General features: G+C 25.3%; 2 protein-coding genes across 2 annotated transcripts in view; one reads left to right on the top strand and one right to left on the bottom strand.

The window, feature by feature from the left end:
* Positions 1 to 617: 617 nt before the first annotated feature.
* LOC132930989 (UPF0764 protein C16orf89 homolog) lies at positions 618 to 6,090 on the top strand. Its single transcript, XM_060997146.1, has 6 exons — positions 618 to 974; positions 1,966 to 2,094; positions 3,248 to 3,513; positions 3,635 to 3,779; positions 4,535 to 4,646; positions 5,855 to 6,090. The coding sequence occupies exons 1-6, from the start codon at positions 746 to 748 to the stop codon at positions 5,949 to 5,951; spliced, it is 978 nt and encodes a 325-aa protein (XP_060853129.1). The 5' UTR covers positions 618 to 745; the 3' UTR covers positions 5,952 to 6,090.
* Positions 6,091 to 10,108: 4,018 nt separating this feature from the next.
* The window catches only part of LOC132930988 (inactive rhomboid protein 1), a 62,450-nt gene continuing 51,108 nt past the window's right edge, over positions 10,109 to 21,450 (bottom strand). The window contains 16 exon segments of the mRNA XM_060997145.1: positions 10,109 to 10,983; positions 11,095 to 11,248; positions 11,646 to 11,746; positions 11,837 to 12,116; positions 12,177 to 12,265; positions 12,958 to 13,041; positions 14,983 to 15,144; positions 15,221 to 15,295; positions 15,372 to 15,555; positions 15,617 to 15,900; positions 15,976 to 16,089; positions 16,170 to 16,292; positions 16,371 to 16,517; positions 16,519 to 16,543; positions 17,687 to 18,028; positions 18,095 to 18,199. Coding sequence (XP_060853128.1) covers positions 10,549 to 10,983; positions 11,095 to 11,248; positions 11,646 to 11,746; positions 11,837 to 12,116; positions 12,177 to 12,265; positions 12,958 to 13,041; positions 14,983 to 15,144; positions 15,221 to 15,295; positions 15,372 to 15,555; positions 15,617 to 15,900; positions 15,976 to 16,089; positions 16,170 to 16,292; positions 16,371 to 16,517; positions 16,519 to 16,543; positions 17,687 to 18,028; positions 18,095 to 18,199 — 2,704 coding nt within the window. The 3' untranslated portion in view covers positions 10,109 to 10,548.

Genomic DNA, 21,450 nt, shown 5'->3' with positions numbered 1-21,450 from the left:
GATGGTATAGGTTTAAAATTTTTGTAACGATATTATGAAATATTTAAAAAAACTCAAAACAATTAGAAAGTACCTATTAGCCATTAGATGATAATATTGTAATATTTATTAAGTAAAAAATGTATTTATCGTAATTATTGTATATTATATAATTATATAAGTAATAAGTATACATTTTTTGTTTGTTTCAAAAACACGCAATATTATAGGCACTTACATTTTTACAATTTTTTTCAGTGATACTTATTTATCCGACAGAGATTTTCCATAAATTATACTTTTTTTTAACCGTATTTACCTGACGGGATTTAAAACTAGCAGTAGATTAAATAGTATAACAATATTGTTCCATATATTTTATTCATTTATTGTATACACTGATATAAATAGGTACATTAGTTACGTATTAACACAAATATATATATATATAATATATAATGTCTTGTGTGAATATTTTATTTAAATTAAAAAAAGGAATTGCGTCATTCAAAACAGCAAGCTTATCCCGTCCCTTGGGCGACGAGTTAGGTTTAGAAAATTGAAAAAAAATTAAGCCCTTGACAAGTATAATAATAATATATATAGACAATAATGTCACAGCTACAACACACCGACGCCGGACGTCTATAACAATTCGTCACAATCAAACCTTTTTTCCTCGAGAATAAAATTTACCTACTACACAAACCACAGCAGTTACGACCACACTTCTCATTTCCAACCATTTCATCTTTGCGCGACGACGATGTCCCTGCAGTGGTACGCTTTTTGTTTAGTATTACTAAGCGAAGCATTGCTTGCAGGCTGCAAACCGTCGCCATTATTTATTGTTGATGACGAAGTGAATATCGTCCGAAACCTAGAAAATAGAATTCTGGATTTCATCGAATCGTCGATAGGGTATTATTTAAGATCAGACGTTGATAACGATGATGTGGATTTAAATTTAATGCTTGGGGTATCCATAATGAAAGGTAAGATGCTTATTTTGTTTTCGTTTGATTTAGAATTTAAATGATGACCAATATATAAATATAATATATTTTATATATTGACATATCAATTTATTATGTACAGTGTATATTTTGTATATTATTAGAACAGTATACTCGAACGTTGTTCGTAGCCTCGTAAGTCGTAGGTAATAAACTAATATAAGTTATTACTTGTAACTTATAAGTAATAATCTATATAGGCTGCAGAGGAATAAAGTATTTGACTACTTTTTCTTTCTTGTATTTTTGTGGTTTTTTAATATATTTTAAAGTGATGTAAATGGTGTAATAAATTGATATTTAAATACTTTTACATTAAATACTTATGTTTTTTACTAACGTTTATTAATTTATTATAATTATTACAATTTATAGACAGTAGGAAGTCGTGCAGTGGTGGCACCAAAATAAGTTATTTTAATTTGCAGTATAATATCTATCTAGGCATATACGTCATAAAATTGATAATATTAAGTTTAAAAAAATAGTTTTTCAAGAATTTGAAAATGTAATTTGAGTATTTTATTTATTCAAACACTTTTTAAAAGTATTCCTTACAACCCTATGTATAATATAAGATTAAGTATTGATTGTTAATAATCCACAAAAGAATAATAATTAGTTATAAATAAGTTTCTGTGTACTTACTTAATTATTTTTAAATTAAAGATTTGTATTTATTATATAACTTTTAAGTCGTACAAACTACAATATCGTAACTAGATATGTATTTTTATTTAGTATTTGTATTTATATTTTTTTTTGATAAAATTTTTCTCGGCCACAATCTAAATTTTCTCAGTGGGTCGGGACCAGTCAGTTTCTAATTATTGTATTATTTATATATTTTATATTACTTACTTGTATTATATCATTTAAATTTCATAATCTATAAAATAAGTATTTAATTCATATATAGTTTTTATAAATATTTAATTTATGTAAATTGTTTGTGTTTTTTAATATACAGGTCAATTTATGTCGTGTACTGACAATCCTCGAATGAACTATAATACTGGTTTCTCTAAGACGTACAAATTGAATATAATGATTAAAAATCTTTACTCAAAATTTTATAAAAACAATTTATTGGATTCAAGTAAGCCAAATATTTGTTTTATAGAATACTTTATCTTTTAGATAATTAGATATCTATATATTGTCATTAGTATATTATTAAATTATTATTTAATTTAATTTCCGCTAAAATTGATCTTTTCTTTTAAATAATTGTTAAATAGGTTTACTATTTATCGGTAATTTAGGTATCTATAACACATTTCTATTTCTTACTAAAACAATAATGTCAATTTTTAGCTTTTAGTTGGTAAGTATCGATTACAATATATATATATATATATATAGCTGTATTATTATAAATTACACTATTGAAGTATTAAATCACACAAATCAATACTAATTTGTCAGTTAAAAATACTTTAAAAGGTTGTTATGCTTATTCATTACTTTATTAGGCTATTAGTTATTTGCAGCGATACATTGTCGTGCAGCAATTCTTATTATTTTTACAATTAAACTACTACGACGAGACGCCACAGTTTATAGCTACGTATTTAAACTAAAAATTTTAAAGAAAATTAAGATGAGATTAAAAAAATAATATTAAAATAATTCATTCAGTAAGTTCTAGGGTATCTACTTAATTACATTTTTTATTATTTTATTAAATAAAAAAAAAATGTAATATAATATAATTGATACAAATATACAGCTACCATACTGCTGAATTGTTAAGAGTTAATTACATCAGGTTATGTAAAATATTTTTATATTATCTTTGACCATATCAAAAATATTTTACCAATAACATAATAATGATAGGTAGCACAAATGAATATATATCATATAAATAAAATAATTATTGCGACATAAATTATGATGAAAAATCATATTTCTTGATTAACGATAATGACAGTATTGACAGTGGACAATGGTTGTAGTTTTTGAACAGTAATGACATTGATTATTGTTTATTCTATAATCAATGGTAATGATGATGCCTCTAAATACCTCAAAAAATTGATGTCTTATAGGTACATTCCTAAACCAGGCAATGCCTCCTTTGCTCCCAGTGGCTACGGACCTGCCCTAAATATCTCCAAAATATGTTCCTTAAGAAATGTGCTTATTATTGTATATTATTATCACATTTTAAAAATAATACCAAGCTGAATTTACTTAACTATATAATGTATCAATTTGTGAACGGGTTTTAAAATTGTTTTTTAAAGCAAGAAAAATTCTGGATCACAAACTTTGGATATCCCCGCAAACATTAATACATAAATCAAATCTTACATTACCTGCTAAAATATGGTACGATAAGGATATTTTAAACAACGGGGATGCATATTTTCGCAATATTTCGGATAAATGCATTGGTCAAGTAATTTCTTCATGTAATGTAACACATGAATGCTTTCAACCACAATTTCAGAAACAATTTTTTAGATACGCACTTACACATCAAGTGTTGTATATTCATCTTTTAAAGAAAGTGAGTATAACACATACCTATTTTAATTGATAATTGATTATTTCTAATTTATATAAAACTGATGCAAAGGCAATAGAAATTATCATATGATATTAACAGTATACTATATTGTTTTCGTTAGATGAAATGTAAAAATATGAAATATCAAAATGATGTGTTAAAAGAAATAATAAAACATAAATGCAGTATAATTTTTGAAGAAGCTCAAAACATAGCCAATGATTTTGAAATGCAAGACAGATATAAAGATTTATTCATTGAACAAAGTAAGATACTTGACTGTGAACAATAAATATAACATTACTAATTGGGTACATATAACCAACAATTAGATAGAGCATATTTAAGAAATTAGGTAATAAATAAATGGTCTGAGCCCTATGTAATGATACGTAATGTTTACGTATTATGGATAAGTCAATAGATTCAACAGATAATCAACCCTAATGATGATAGGAGTGGGATTTTAAAATTTAAATATTTATATACTAACTCCCTAACTTCATTACACTAGAATTGTTAGAATGTAATATGTATATATAATATAAATATAATAATAATATAATATGTTTATATTTGCTCTGAAAATATAATTTTTTTAAATACCTAGCTATAATAAGACACTTTTTGCGGTTAAATACTGTAAAGTTAAAAAATACTTTAAGTTATATAAAAAATAAATTATCAGTGTTATTTTCATGTTTGAACGACGTGGCTGTTCAGGGCGAGTTTATCTTTCTCCAAAAATAATATACCGTTTACCTCCACATACATAAAACGTTAGTTTCCATTTTCTTCCAAACATTTTTTTGGACCAAAATTATGTCTATTTGGCTATTTTCCACTAAATATTAAAATATTTATCTGTTATTTTAACTGACACCTATATCTTGTAGTATTATCTACCAAATTATAAAGGGAAAGTAAAGCTAAAATTTAATAAACGAGCATAATAACATATATCATTTTAATTCGTATATATTTTAAAATTTAAAACTGTTTGTCCTTATATATTATATAGTTGCTGTTTGTGGAATGCAAAACATGGTGGATTTCTTTCGTCCCGAATGGTTTTCAATTATTGTATCTTCAATAATACACAACAACTGCATTGAACACAAAAATAACAACTTGTAAATATATATTGAATTTTATTATTTTAGGTTCTTATGATATAATATACATTAATGAATGTATATTTGTTTAAAATTTTTTTATATTTATTATAGTGAAGTGATAAATGTATTGCTTTTTTTGTGGTGATGGTTTTTATTATTAACAGTTTTTTCTTTCTAAAATATAGACATATAGTATACAGTATTAACTGAAATGACCCGTATGAATTATAAATTAAGAATTAGTAAATATTGAAAGTAATAAGATATGTTGTAACTGAAAAGGATTTAAATAAGTTAGATTATAATTTAAATTTTAGATTTTGTGATATGAATGTATTGATTATTGGTTTTACAATAATACCTACGTGTTTTTTGAGTGTCTTTTATTGCCTTTTAAGGCTGTAAAAATTATTCAATCTTTAATTTTGTTTGTAGTTACTGGAATCAAATTGAATATAATCATTACTTTTTGGGAATGGTCGGAAGGGATCATCAAATCAAAAATTTTTTAATGCTCTTAAATATAATCGGAAAAATGTAATTTTTACACAAAACCAGTTTTTGACAAAAATGAATTTATTTTTGTTGTAATTAAAAAATATTTCAGTTTATAATTATTTGAAACCACTGCAGTAACAGTAGCACAGCGACTTTCCTGGTTTTTTTTTATTGGATACCTATCTATATTTTGACACATCTTTAAATTTGGCACTTGCAGGGTCCAATATCTCTTACTAAATTGCAATCTGTGAAGGCATAATTATTTATTAAATAACTTGAATTTGAAGTTTCTGTTTTTTAATATTAATTTCCTATTATCAATATGAACACAGCAAGATTTAGATTTGAACTACGTTTGTTTTTAGAAACAACATGCTGGAATGCGTGTTTATATAATACAGTAAAAACTCTTTATAACGAAACTTGTTTCAACTAAAAACTCTATATAACATTGATATTACATTATAATGGTTGGTTTGATTTATAACCTATATTATATAATTCGTATACCCTCTCTAATACGAAAACTCTCTATAACATAAGAAATCTTTTGGTCCCTTCAAATTCGTTGTCGAGAGTTTTCACTGTATTATAAATGTATGAGTTAATAGCGAACGGAGACAACGCATGTGGATACAATGTCTCTTAAATACTAAATCCTGGAATAGTTGGATATCTGTATTCGTAGTTCATACGTACACATTTGTTCATTAATGTTTTAGGTCCTGCGATTCACATTTAACAGGAGTATCATTGGCAGCGTTGGGAGTGTACTGGAAGTTTCTATGTTACAAAGTCAACACATACACAGTATATTGATTTTCAAAATACTATAATTATATAATATTGGATAATATACATTTACCATTTCATTTTGGTCATTAGGATACAATATGGAAGATTTACAATACAAAAATATTTACACAATTTCGTTATTACACCATAATTATTATATATATATAATATAATATAATATAATAAAAATATTACAACGCACATTTTGTCCAATTTATTAGTTTGCGATATAATATAATTATTATCAAACGTATATTATATTATATGCGCCATTAAAGAGCTCCGCATTTTTATTTATTTTTTTTAATGACAATATTATGTAAAGACACATAAACTGAATATTATTATATATAATATCAATACATGTTCAAAAAATATCTTAATTCCTATTTATATATATATATATATATATATTATAATAATATACGCATTATATAATTTTTATTGAAAATAATCTTATAGTCGAATGTAATATTAATTTATAAGTACATAATACAATAAAATTATTAAAAACCAAAAAAATCGTTAAATCACTTCACAAATGTCTATTTTTTTTTAATTATTATTACGTAGGTATACACATATTATTTTAGATATAATATTTAATATGACGAGTGAACGGTACAATAAAAGCAGAGTACCTGTTTTTAATAATGCATAATTGGTTATACGATATTTCCTTTTCGAACGAACGCGAATTAGCCATATTATACTATATATACGATTGTGAAATTTAAAATTTAGAGTTCAAGTGTATTGCCTACCAGCATCTACAGGGAGATATTACAATATCGTGAATTTTAATATTAATATGTAGTACAAAAAAAAACTAACAAAACTTTAATGAGAAATGAGGTTATAATATAAATTATTATGCCTTCGGACCCGACTCAAGTTACAGTTTTGTTTGTTGTTCGTAAATTAATAATATTAAGTCTCATACCATTCAACTTACATGCTCGAATTTTGAAAAATAACCTACGCTTCAAGTGGTATAATAATATATAAATATATCATTCTATTCATTCTGCGCTCGTAACTTTACAAGTAGGTATTTATGACATATTATTTTCCTACTATACGTCCGATTGTTTTATATCTTTCGAAAATTAAATATATTGTCAATCAATTTTATTTTGTTAGCGTTTTAATGTGTTACATGGCTATACCTATATAGTCAGGCAGTGGAATTATTATGAAAAAATCCAATCTTGTACAGAAATTTGGTTAATAATTATTTCGAAAAATTTAATAACAACACAGATTGCTCAGATGTATTGCTGTAGCATTAATATTATAATGGGTGAATGTTTATGTAACGTGTGCGTGCCGTATTTATTTTACTCTCGTGTCTTAAATGCTGATGGCCGAGATCATGATCTATCTATGTAGTGTAACAATAAATTAGTTGATTTGAAAAATTAAATTTATATACTTGTATAATAATAATAATTATTATTATTTAGAACAATTTTATACTTATATTTTATTTAGTTTTCCAAAAGAACCGACTGATTTATACTGTAGTAACAGTACAAAACGTTGCCTAGGAAGTAAGTATTTGTACCTACACGACGAGTAAAATAAAATTGTTTTGCGAATACAAATGTATGATTTCTGTTTTAAATGTTTAAAATTATGATATAATAGTGTTTAAAAAATATACTTTAAGACTGTTTATATTATATTATTGTTATACGGTGTATGATGTCCGTAACAAATGCATAAAATGATATAAAATGCATTATCGGAGGATACGCCGACGCGTCAGCCTCGTCGATAATGTTATTATAACGAGGATAGATATTATTAATGATACAATGGTTTTAAAATAATATAATTACATAGTTATATCTATCAATAATAGGTAATAATACATTTTCCCCTTGTACGAATTCAGTTCGACGTTTGTTTCAATTTTTAATTATAATAATAATTATTATTAATACAATATAATCTAAACTGTACAAGTATTATTGTACGTACAATTTTTTTTTATCATTAAACAGTCTTAATATTATAATAACATCATACAACGTGCGTATTATTAAAAGTATAATATTTTAAATTATTATAGGTATAATAAAGCGGACGCGCACGTACTTCGGTGATAAAATATAATATGCATTGTTAGTCATTACCTACAGGTTGACGACGATGAGGGAACCTCCCAGGACTTAGATCATCATCATGGTCTTGTTATCCTACCACGGCGATTTACGAGTACCCCTAACTTATTATACTGGATACTACCATTACATTAAAACTTACGCTTAGACATAATAATCGAAGATCTATAAGGCGGTGTGAGACGAAGCGGAGTGTTCGGTGGGCAAAAAAAAATTAAGGAATAAATAAACCGTCGAAAGCAACCGTGAGATTTTTTTGAGGATTTTACCCTGAAAATTCAGAAAAATAAAATGATTTTGATGGTTATTTATATTATTATTAGACACGAATATACGATAACTGTACAATTATAAATTATATATGAATTATCTGTACTGTATATACGGTATACCTAACGCGACAGCCGATAAAATATTACAATATTATTCCTATAAGATACAATTATATAAAATATAGAATAATATTATGCGCACGAACACGGCCATATTGGGGGATGATTAAAAAATGTGGATAAATTTGCGGATACTGTTTTGCATAGTGTTTGAACTTTGAAGCATTACACTAATAAAACATACAATATATTACCTAAAATTTAAGATATCTCAGCTGCGTTTCAATGTTGTTGGGTTTTTCTTACATTAAAATGAAAAATTATAAAAAAAAGAATTTTTATTTTAAGTGTTAGAAAAAGTTATATCGTACACATTTTACATTGTAGATATATTTTATGATTATTATTATGCTTATATTTTTTTTTTTTGGAAATTAGAATCGTTTTATTTACAAAAATTTAAATCAAAATGTTTTGGACTGTAAGTATCTAATTCAAGACATTGTCATTTATTTTTGCTAGATAAATACATATTAATGTAATCTGTAATGCTCCAATTATTATAATATTTAATTATTGTATTACACATTATGTATTTGTGCGCAAATATTTAACATAGCGTACACAAAAAAAAAAAATAAGACAGTTAAAATGATTTTATTTTTCTAGTTATTTCCTGTATAACACATTTGTAATGATTAATTTATAAATCTAAATAATTTATAAATAATAAAATTGCATTTTTCAAAAATTGGATTAAATATATAGGTAATAATATAAGAAAATAATTTACTCTGCAAATTAAGATATTAATAATTAAAATTTTCTTGAATCTAAAACCAATTTTATTTTATATAGATAGGTATATATTATTTTTATGGTATTAAATTGCATGACTCCGCCATTAAGCAACCACCAATCGGCAATTTTCAATCAATAAATTCAAAACTTATGATCGGTATATTTCTGCAACTTGATATTATTATATATATGTATAGGCAAGTTTAGTATGTGATCTATTTATGGAAAAATGGAAAATATTATCTTATTAAAAATTAAAAATTAAAAATGTTGAATGGTATTTTAATTTAAAATTTTTAACCATTATAATATAGGTACCTAATTTATCATTATTTTTTGTCGTATATTTCAATATTTGGTATCATACTGATTATGTGTAAGTCCTTACTTAGATTTATTAAAAACATTATTTCAAAATATTGTTAAAAATTAATTTTAATGATAGTTATACACTGTAACATTACTTAAACTTGGGATTAAATTTTGACAACAGAAGCATATAATTAAGAAGATATTGTATTTTTAACAAATCAAATGTGTGATAATAGTAAAAAAAAAACTATATAAAAGGATTAGTCTTGGTATTTAAATGAAATGATGAATTATTATTTATTATTAATTGTGTATAATTAATTAATTATATTAATTTATAGAGATTATTTACTTAATATAATTTTATTAAGGTATTTAAAAAAATTTGAATAATGATAAATTACTAATGACATGGCGATGAGGTGGTGCTGTGGCGGGGCGACAATAAACAAGTACCACTTTTTTAAATGATGTACCAGAAACAGGGAGTAATCATTTTATAAGTTGAAAATTATTATTTTTATGAAATGATGTATAATCTAAAAAGGAACGATTTTAAAATATTGGTTAAGAATTGTGTGAATTACAATTTTCAATCAATAAGCCATTAGATTCACCAAATATATTTTTAATTAATTTTCTTATACTTAAAATTGAAAGTCATTACATAATTTATCACTGACTTTTAAGCTATCCCTCACACTTGAATGATAAAATACTAATAAAATAATTCAGTCAATACTAATAATATGTAACATAGGTACATTATTAATGTAAATAAATTAATACTATAACTTATAAGAAATAATACAATTTGATTATTTTTAACGATTTTTTTGCACAATAACATAAAACTGAATAAGTAAATTTCTTAATAACTATAATAATTTTATTATATTCATTATTCTTCCTTTTTACCACTGAAAAGGGAGCATAAATATCAACGAGTACCTCAAGCATTTTACAGGAGGTGGCTAAAGTCACAAAACAATTCGCAAATGTTGTCACTAACGTATGCGCGGTCTTGCACCGTCGCCACCACATTTGTCATACCGTATAGTCATCTTTTTTAAAATTAATATTCTGATTGGCGCAAAAGTCTTTAGTAATGGGTATACAATTGAAATAACTACACATTTCACAATCATACATTGGTATAAGGTAGAATAGTAACAACAACAACAAGAACAGGAACAATGCAGATAACAGGCACACCCATATCAGGAAGATTTTCTTCTGACGGTCATATGGTCCGAATGAAACAAATGGCAACAATGCATAAGATAATAAGAATCCAAAAATGAAACCGAATAGATGTGCAAAGTTGTCTACCCAAGGCAGTAGCCCGAGCAGAAACAGCAGGAATGTGATAGCTAATAGTTTTGAAAGTGCCTGCTCGGGCCTCTTTAACATAGGCCAACAATTCAATACTTCAACTATAAGGCACGCCAAAAGGCCAAATTGGGAACCGGCTGGACCCACCTGAAATAAATGAAAAAAATTTAATATTATATAATAATATAAAAAAAAAATTAATTTTTAAAATCTAAATGATTTTGAATTCATAAAGAATGATAATGTGAATTTACTTACATCAGCTCTATAAGGCACAAATATTGCACTGCCAAGATTACCTGCCACACCAGAACCCAAATAGATTAAGGCTATTCTTAAAGACCCAGTCAGTTTTTCAAGATCTCTCATCAAAAAATACTGTATTACAATTGTTGTTGCCAAATGAAGAATACTGGAAAAGAAATCAAAAAAATAATTAACTAATTAAGACATTTTTGATAATAATGGAAAAACTATAATTTCAATAACATTGATATACATTTTTAGGTAAAATATATTACTTATACTTAAAATTATCATAAACATATAAATATTGTTATTTAATTTGAAGACAGTAAATTTGTAACTTATTGATACAATTGATATAATTTTAGTTATAATTATTAATTGTACTTTTAATTGTAATACACTTATTTTATATAGTGGATAATAAAATATATAAATAAATTATTTATTTTTAGTAGAAATTATATAGGTACTTTATATATTTCAAGATAAATAAAATATTTATTTTAAATGATAAACATTTTAATAATTACGATTAATTTATAAAAACGTTTAATAATTACCCAGCATGTATAAAAAGTGATATCCACAATCTGTAAAATTGATCAGGAACTTCAGGAGAAAAGAAAGGTATGAGACCGCACACGTCATTTAGACATGAAACCTACAAAACAAAAATTTAATTAATTTTAATATATATAAATATAACTATGAAATGATTAATTTTTGTATACCAGTCACCAATATTACATACTTGAGAGCATAACGAAGCATCATCATGAAAATAACCATGTACAAAATCACAATATTCTCTTGTAGTTATTCGACAAGTGCCGTGTATTCCAATACAGCATGGGTGCCCTATTACTTCGCAAATCATATGTTCAGCAGATGTTAGTTTCTGAATCAATGGACTACCCCAACTACTGCTATGTCTTGCACTACCCCTGCCACTCATTTTACGACAAATTGGCCATTTTGTTATATCGTCAGGCCATTCAAATGGCGCTATAGATGCAGGAGCTTCACAATACCTAAGAAAAATAAGTAATTTATTTATATATACCTAATAAATTAATAAGACAATTGCATACTTTGGATCCAAGCCACAAACAGAACCAGATATTCTTCCTCCAGGCCCTGATTCAACTTCAGACCATTTTTTCCACTTAGAAATTGATGTCTAAAATATAATATAATTATCATGATTATGACAGTTAGGTATTTTATAAAGTTATTAGAAAAAATATAGCTATAATTCTAAAAATGCATTATAACTATTATTAAAAGAAACAGAAATAAAGATAAGAGTATATCTAAAAACATATCTATTAAGAGAATGCCATACCCGCAAGTGTTATCTCTGTCTCAAATTTAAAAGTAATAATATTATATAGAAAATGACAAATGCTTTTATTGATATTATCATTTTAAAGTGAGTTATACCTATGTAAAATATTACAACTTTAAAATGATAATATCAATAAATCCATAAGTAATTTTCTAGATAATATTCTTAACTTTAAATTTTATAATAGGCAAATTTACCCTAATATTAAAGCTAAAATCACAAAAATTGTTCTGTTGAATGCAAATTTATTATGATGTACAGGTATGGTGTTCTCTTAAAACAAAACAATAAATAACTACACTTTATTACAAACAAAATACTTAAATACTACTAGGAATAAAATATAAATATTATTAAAATAATAATTAAAAATAAAGTATAAACTAAAGTTTTTAAGTGCATAAAACTTTAAATTTTAAATAAATATACAAAATTGGAAAGCTTTATCTTCTTAATAATAATCATTGTCATAACAAGTCAAGCAATAGCATTCAACCAATTTATGTTTGATTCTACATTCTTACCGATGGTGGTTTATCTCCATCTCCTCCTCCTCCACCAGTCCCGCCACCCCAATCCATGAGTCGTTTGTGAGATGGTATTAGAAACAGTACAAACAGACAAACACTCGATAAGAATAAAACTATCAAATTGTTGGTTAAATAGTTTTTATAGAGATCAAATTTAAGAATACCTCTAATCCGTTATCTATTTATATATTAGTAACTAATAAGTTAACTTAAAACCAATATTTAAAACTGTATAACTTTATTTAAAACAAAGTAAAAAAGCACAATTTTTTTAATTTTGCTGCAGTTTTTTACTGTATAATAAAAAAAATCAAAAAAAACTTTTATTTTAAGTATAAATGTAACAGTATTAAAAGATATATATTGTTTATATTGAGATGGAAAACCTTATTAGTTATTCAATCAAGTTCTAAGGTTAGTGAGAAAATGTGAAAATAATCATGATAGCCCCCACTTTAATCACATATTATATCATATTATATTATATTATATTTTTAGTTCATCTCCCAAAAAGTTATCTACCATAGAAATAAAAGTATAGTTTGTAGTCTATAACGTAAATTATAATAAATTCACTGTTTTTACATAAAATATCAAATCAATAATAATCAAATAATCAAAATAAAATAAACATATTTATATTATTGTTATTTATAATTGTGTAATTTAATTATAGATTCTTTAGTTAAAAAATGTACTTTAAAATTAATTTAATTTTTAATTTTAAAAAGTTGATTATAAATTTATAATCAACTACTTGTATAGTTGTATATTAGTCAAATTAACTATTTAAAATACACCACAAAACAGTACCTAATGATACTAAACCAACTTAACTGATATTATCTATAGTAACATATATTTTATAACATTAAACAATTGATAAAGTATTCAGGCATTAATACTTATAAATAATACAATAACCATAGTTATGTGGATACCTCAAACTATAGTCTATAGTAGAAAATAAAACATTAATATACCTCATACTAGTTATATTATACTCATATTTATAGTAAGGTGGCAGTACACAAAACAGTAGTAGGCCATGTGTTAGCAGATAACCCATCATTAAATAAATAATTTACTAATTATCATTTAATTAACTAAATATTCATTATGAACATTATAAATTGAAATTGAATATTATCAATTAATTGTTTTAATTAAAAATATAAAATACATTATAATATTACTCTGGTCTATGTTCAACAATGGTAAGAGACAAGAAATTAAAATATAAATAAAATAAAAAGAATGTGTATAAAAATAAAATGTTTTTATAAACAAACAATTTTTCTCAGAAAAGTATGCAATTTAAATTGATATAATTTATAATGTTGTTTTCTAGTGTTATTATAAAAAGTGAATTTTTCTTTTCAGACAAATCTAGCATAAAAATGTTTACAATTTTAAATTGTCTGTTATAAACAATATGAAGTTCAGTAGATAGATTATGTTGTGCTAGTGCTATTAGAAGTTATAAATTAATAAATTTTTAGATTAAAACTATTTTTGCTTCAGAAGAAAAGTTGAGATAAACAATTGCTACAAAACTGGTACCCCCTTAAGATTTATAAATTAAATAGATTTTGAAAGACTCATGTTTTGTTTTATATTATTAAATAAAAAGTACTATTATAGTATTATGTTCAACACAATCAAAAGAGAAAATACATAATATGATAATGTAATATATTATTGAGTATAGACTCTACATTAATTTGCCTGTGCAATATGTTTATTGCAACACTAAACAAAAAAATGTGTTTTTGTTCTTTCTGATTTTATCTTTAGAATGGGCATTAATATTTTATATAGACACAATCTCTGTGCAATTTATATTTAATGATATTATATTACTGTTAATAATAATTAATAATTAACTATCAATAGTAAGACAATTAATTGTAATAAACATTTCAATTATTAACTTAATTATTGATACAAATAATTGTAAAATACAATATTTGTAGATAAATTATTTTAATTTATAGAAATACAATATTTATATCTTACTGTGCATTGTTCTTTTGATGCTTGAATACACCCAGAGTCATCATTTCTTATACAACAAGCAGTTTCTCTCTCTTTTTCTCGCCATTTTTCAATTTCTTTCATTATGTTTTTATCTTTTCGCATGCAAGGAGCAAATTTAGCTCCCAAATGTATTAAATCCGCCTAGATAGCATGAAGAAAATGAATTGGTTAAAATTAAAGAAAAATGTTTATAGAATAAAATAGATTTGTTACTCACTGCTCGTGGTCCTATCCAAAAATTTGAAGGTTCTATGTATTCAATAATTTGTACGGATAAACTTGTGACCATGACCTAATATATTACATAGTAAAATGTATTATGCGTTATTATGTTAATAAAATAAATTATAATTAAATAATGTACTTACAGCACCAGATTGGTGACTGAGATCAATACCAAAAGGTCCTAGACCATAAGAAAATATTGATAAGAATAGCACCAAAATTTGAACTACTGTCACCCAATAAGTAAAAAATGGTCTGTGATCTTCTAAATCATCAAGTTGTTGTTTCACATCCCTTCTATTTACGACTGTCTTGTTTAAAGAACGTCTAAAATGTTTTTATTAAATGTAATTATTGTAATTAATTAAATTAATTATTTAATTAGTACCTGCATACTCTTCCAATAAAACCCATTCCATACTGCCTTCTATCAGAGTTATCAAATGCTCTATCCAATACTCTGCCCCAAATTCTACCCATTCCAATGTTTGGCATATGATCATCTTCAACTCTTCTTGATGGATTTCTTTGCCAACTAGAATATCTTCTGAAACTTTGATGTGGTTTTTTATAATGTTGTCGAATTGAACTTTCATAATTTCGACCAGAATCCACGACTTCTTGTTCTATTCCTTGGTCGCCGCTATCCGAGGAGAGTCGATCAAAAAACACCTACAATTTAAGCAAATACATAAAAACATATTACTATGAATACATATAAATATATATATTTAATATAAAAATTACATCATCAGCCATTTGGGATACAATTGTTGGAGCATCAGATATGACAGACGAGGGATAACTTCGAGACCATTCATTTGGTGTTGTTATAATTTTCTTTTTACGACTAAGTGTTTTCTATAAAATGATTAAAAATACATAAGATAAGATACATCACAAAAAAACATTTTCTAAACTAAATTTTAAATAGTAGGTACCGAAATCACAAAAGATAACCCGCTTAATGTTAATTTAGCAACAGATGGTTTTCTTCCTAAAGATTGAACACGATTGGCACTATCTCGTTCATCAATATCTCGACTAGATTGTAATACATCAGGCTAAAATTGTTATTATTTATTAGTATGTATTACAAAAAAAATATACAAAATATTTTAAACTAAATTAAGTTAAAATACCTGTGCTATTTGAGTTATGGGAATTTCATTTACAGAATTTATGTATTCATTTTTCAACTCTCCATATTTTCTAGTTGCTAAACGTTTTCTTCTATCTAACCATTTAAGTTTTTCAGTTTCTTCAAATTCTTCATCAAGTCCAAAAAAACATAGCTGTTTCTCTCTTAATGAAACTAAAAAAAAAATAAAAAATAAAAAAATGAATAGTTTGTTAGATTATTTATAATTATTGAATCAAATAAAAATATATTTAGAATAAGCTATTCTAAAACAATTTCCTAATGAACACAGCTCATGTTACCTTAAAATGCAATTTGAAAAGGAAGCTAAATCCCACAATTTTAAAATAAGACCCTCCAAAAAAATGTATACTAAAATCAGTATAAAATTATAAAAAATAATTAATAATGCCTTTAAAAATAGTTTTTATAACATTTTTAAGAATTCAATATTAAATATTTTTTTTTACTTTATAAAATAATATACAAACATTCGTGCCTTGGTCCTAGAACTAGTTATACCTATTAATAAAACAATTAACAATAACTAATATTATTCTTAATAGTTTCTTATTGGGGATGTTAGTCTTCCAAAAAATTTTTGGTGAAAATATTTCAAAATAACACCAACTTTACTTCTGTCAAATATGTTAGATTTACTATAACTTGTTTAAATTTTTATCACTATCATTAACAAAGTCGGTTAGTTATGTTACCTGTGAGAGATCATAGCAAAAAATAAATAACTGACTCTATATAGGTTTATACATTATTTGTGATGAAACAAATCTGCGTATCTTGTCTGATAGACATTTACAATTTATTATAAGAAAATAAATTTGTATATAAAATGAAAAACAATAAAATATATTTTTTTAACATAAAATGTAAATACAGTATATTATTTAAAGACATATTTAGGAATGTAGGGGCCCCCGAGCTCTATTTGACTTAAAGTCATCATTCTATGTAAGTATAGTTTTAAAAAGCTTCATTATAGCTGTTATAGTTAACTACTTAATTATTTAACTTGATGTAATTTGTGACTGTATTACTATATTAATTAAGTTGGTTATGTTTATAGTCATAAACTTATAACTTAGAAGAATAAAATAAGTGATAACATGAATGGTGTGGGGAAGGGCTCCACCACAAATCTATTTGGTATAAGTTTGACCAGTCCTAAAAATGCAATATTGCATAGTTTTAAGAATTACATTTAGGTACAAAATATAATATACCTTTGGTACCTATTCAAGATTCTTACTAAAATATATTTAATATTTATATAAAATGTATACTAAAACAAAAACTTACTTTTTTACAGCTTCTGTCTTTGATGTAGACCTGTGAAATGTTCTAGGTTTGTTTAAAATATTTGAAGATAGAATTGGTAATGATGTTTGATGGTGTATGTGTTTTGGATGATAAACAGTTTCTGATGGAGGACTATTTGGCTGGTCTGAACCGCTGCTGTTGGCAGGTACTGTACACGTACTAGCAGTTTCCTCAGAATTATCAGTTGTCACTTCAGTAGATGAAGATAACGGTTGCGAATTACTGGGCGCAGGCGCCGACATAGACCTAAATGGAGGGTCATACTTGCGTTCAGTTGCAGATTCCATATTTGGAGGTGCCGAATGGACACCACTACTTGAACTAGAAAAACAAAATTATTTAATTACATTGCATTTAGCAAATAATAAAATACATTATAAAACATACCTGCTAGATGATTGAATAGATCCAGGACTTGAAGTTATGGAGAGAGGTGGGGATCTTGAGTTTGTTTGAGCTTGAATAGTCAACCCTTTAGTAAACCCAGGTTTCCTAAAATAAAATAATTAAAACATGAAAAATAAAATTACCTATAAAGTTTATTTTAATTTCGAATTCGAATTGTCATTAGTAATTTTTATTAGTTATTGGCTATAGAAACGTGTAAAAAGGGTTTTCGTTTTACTTTCTTAGTCATGAATATAGGATTCTCTATTTTAAATTTTAATGTTCATACCGTTCGTGGTCTTAGTTTAGACCTTATCGTCATTTATTATCACGTATTATTTCATGTTATCAGAGATAATATTTCATTATTTTGTGATACAAAAGTCAAAAATAGTTTTATTTTGACTGATATAGTGTGATACCCGAAAAATGAAAATCTTAATAGGTAAAAACACTAAAAAGTAATAGGTAATAGGTAACATGGGTATTATTTTCTGTCTATGGGTAATATACTAATAATATATAGTAATAAACCAGGTAATATTTTTAATTTTTATGATCACTCATTATAAACTTTAATTGGTTTTTGGAAAATATTTCTTTTACATTGCGGTAAGCAATAAAAATATAATACTCTAAAAAAATTATATTTTTTATTTTCTTAAGATTTCACTTTTTTATACGATAATATACATTTTTTATTTCATATTCAGAAATAGAAAATTATTCTGAGTATTTCGATATGTAAAATTAAATTTCGAATGAGTAGTTTTGATTATGAGTTATAGCCGTTATAGATATTTAAAGTTTTAATGAGCGAAGTTAATCGAATGGCACAGGGTAGTCCCTAAAATGTTGGTCCACTACTCCGCTCATCAAAACTCATAAACCAATTGTCTGAAATTTGATTTATGCATATCTAAATACTACAAATAATATTCTGATTCGGAATATGAAATTAAAAATGTATGTTATCACATAAAGAGGGAAAAAATCTTAAAAATTATAACAATAAAACTAGTAATAGTATATTTTTTTTGAAAATCGTTGTTTTTTTTATTATTTACAATTATGTAATATAATGTAAAAGAAATAATGAAAGACTTATAATAAAAAATCATCTAGTACACAACTGTATCCGTGTTTTTACTACCCATATGGCTATATAGTATTAGTGTGTACTTAAAAAACTATATAGCAAAATAAATTTCAATAAACAAAATCGAAATTGTGATATCTAAATTACCAATTATCAAATTCAAATGTTGGGATATTTTCGAGATCAAATATTCATTTATTCATAATTATAATACAGTTTTATTACAATATATTACTGTGTAAATTTACTACATATTTAAAAATATTGCCAACAAAGAAATACTGTGTTGAATATTTTCTGATATTTTATGATCAGTGCGATCGAAGATCAAAATATTATATTATAGTATAATACTGTATTGTTGTATATTACACATTACTATTGTACTATTGTAACTTGTAAGTACTTTTTTGTTGAATGATATTTTACAAAAAAAAAAATGTGAAATTATCTCAAAAATATTATTCTTCAATAGTTAAATATTTGATACCTTATCAACTAGCAAATATGTTAAAATTAATAATAACCTAAATACCTGAATACATGATAGATGTCTCAATGGCACAATTTTTGGTTTTTCGTAGACGTGTAGTAAATATAATATTGAGACAGTATTGGGCACAGACTATATTATAGTCATATAGTGGTATTACATTGTAAGGATGCCGCGTAATGATTATACTAATATTAAATGTAATATTATTATATTTATAAATTTATTATCATACGAGATACGAATAGTCGAGGACGTGCAGTAGGTACTTATTGATAAAACGATATCCGGTTGTCGCGAACAATAAAATTTATAAATAAAAAAAATTATTCATTCGATTATATTATTATTATTATCATATGTCGTTAAATTAAAAAAAAAACATAGGTCTTTCAATTCAATTCCCGGTAACGGATAAATTTGATATTGATAATGCCGCGAATTGACCTAGATCCTATAAGACAGGTAAAGTTACAGATGGTCGTTGTCGTACACTTTGCAGTTTGCACAGATGCTGTTAGCGGTTACTTATATTATTATTAAGGACTACGAACCAACTCGGTTTCCGCTTGGCAGCGTTGTAGTAACGCAATGCTTTCCGTGATCATGGTCATATTTTAAAAAGAAAGTAAAAACGTCCGTAACACTTTGGTACTAATGAAATAGTATTCTGCCTAACTAATTTTGCTTTACGATTATCAGACTCAAGGCCGTATTTAGAATTTTTTTGTTACGGTGGGGAAGGGCAGTGGCGTAGCTAGGATTTTAAAATGGGAGGGGGGGCAAACCCAAAATATTAAAAAAAACATAATCAACAATTAACAATAACAGTTTATATTTTACATTTTTATATTAAGTTGATACAGCCGATGGGGGAGGGGGAACATGGCCCACTGATCCACCCATGGCTACGCCACTGGGAGAGGGTCTAAAATATTATGTATATACAATATTGTAATAATATATTTTTAGTAAATATTGAATATTTTAGTTTTGATATTTGCCATTTGATCAAAAATAATTTGATATTAAATTTACGTTCTTTCATTTATTAATTTTCAAGTTCTTAACAAACAAAATTTATTATTTTAAAGCAACAAAATGAACACGATTCGTCATTGTGTGGTATGGTGATCGACTGTATATTATATTAAAAATTAAAATTATATTTTTAATTAACAGTTTACTAAAAATTAATATTTTTGTTATTAATCGTCATCGATCGTAAACCGGTATCGATACCTAGTGGTCGTAATCTATATCAATAACAATTTATAATAAGAAGCTATACAATAATATCGTAACATGACATAAAACGATACAACATACAAAATTACGATTATTTATGTCTCAAAATATTTATGTCATTATTGACAATCAAATTTAAACATTTTTAAAAGGTTGATAATATTTTAGGTGGATTCGGATCCCTTTGATTTCTCACAATCAGATATGGCCTTGAATTAGATCAATTAATATAATATGTTAAAAGGTATATTAAGACATATTGGTATATCATATATTATAGGTATTATAAGATTTGCCGGTTTCACTGACTAGTGGCAGTGGTCACAATAGTGTTATCCCGAGATCCTCCAGAGTTTTTTAACATCAAATTGATAAAATTATTTATGAATACCTACTAAAAATATAATAAATCATTAATATAGGTAGATAGGTAATAATGGTAGCATTAAGTCGTGGTTGACAAAAACGTTGAAATATATACAATAGATATTTTTTCTATATAATTCAGTTACATAA

The sequence above is a fragment of the Rhopalosiphum padi genome, chromosome 4 (assembly GCF_020882245.1).
Source record: "Rhopalosiphum padi isolate XX-2018 chromosome 4, ASM2088224v1, whole genome shotgun sequence".
NCBI classification, from domain to species: Eukaryota; Metazoa; Arthropoda; class Insecta; order Hemiptera; family Aphididae; genus Rhopalosiphum; species Rhopalosiphum padi.
The sequence above is the reverse complement of the archived record's forward strand: the minus strand, read 5'-3'. Positions and strand labels throughout refer to the sequence as shown.

What these genes read in the sequence shown, in the direction of transcription:
- LOC132930989 (XM_060997146.1), top strand. Translation starts at nt 746, where the DNA reads ATGTCCCTGCAGTGGTACGCTTTTTGTTTAGTATTACTAAGCGAAGCA. An exon ending in TGGGGTATCCATAATGAAAG is followed by an intron (nt 975 to 1,965) that starts GTAAGATGCTTA and finishes TTTAATATACAG; the next exon opens with GTCAATTTATGTCGTGTACT. An exon ending in AAACAATTTATTGGATTCAA is followed by an intron (nt 2,095 to 3,247) that starts GTAAGCCAAATA and finishes TGTTTTTTAAAG; the next exon opens with CAAGAAAAATTCTGGATCAC.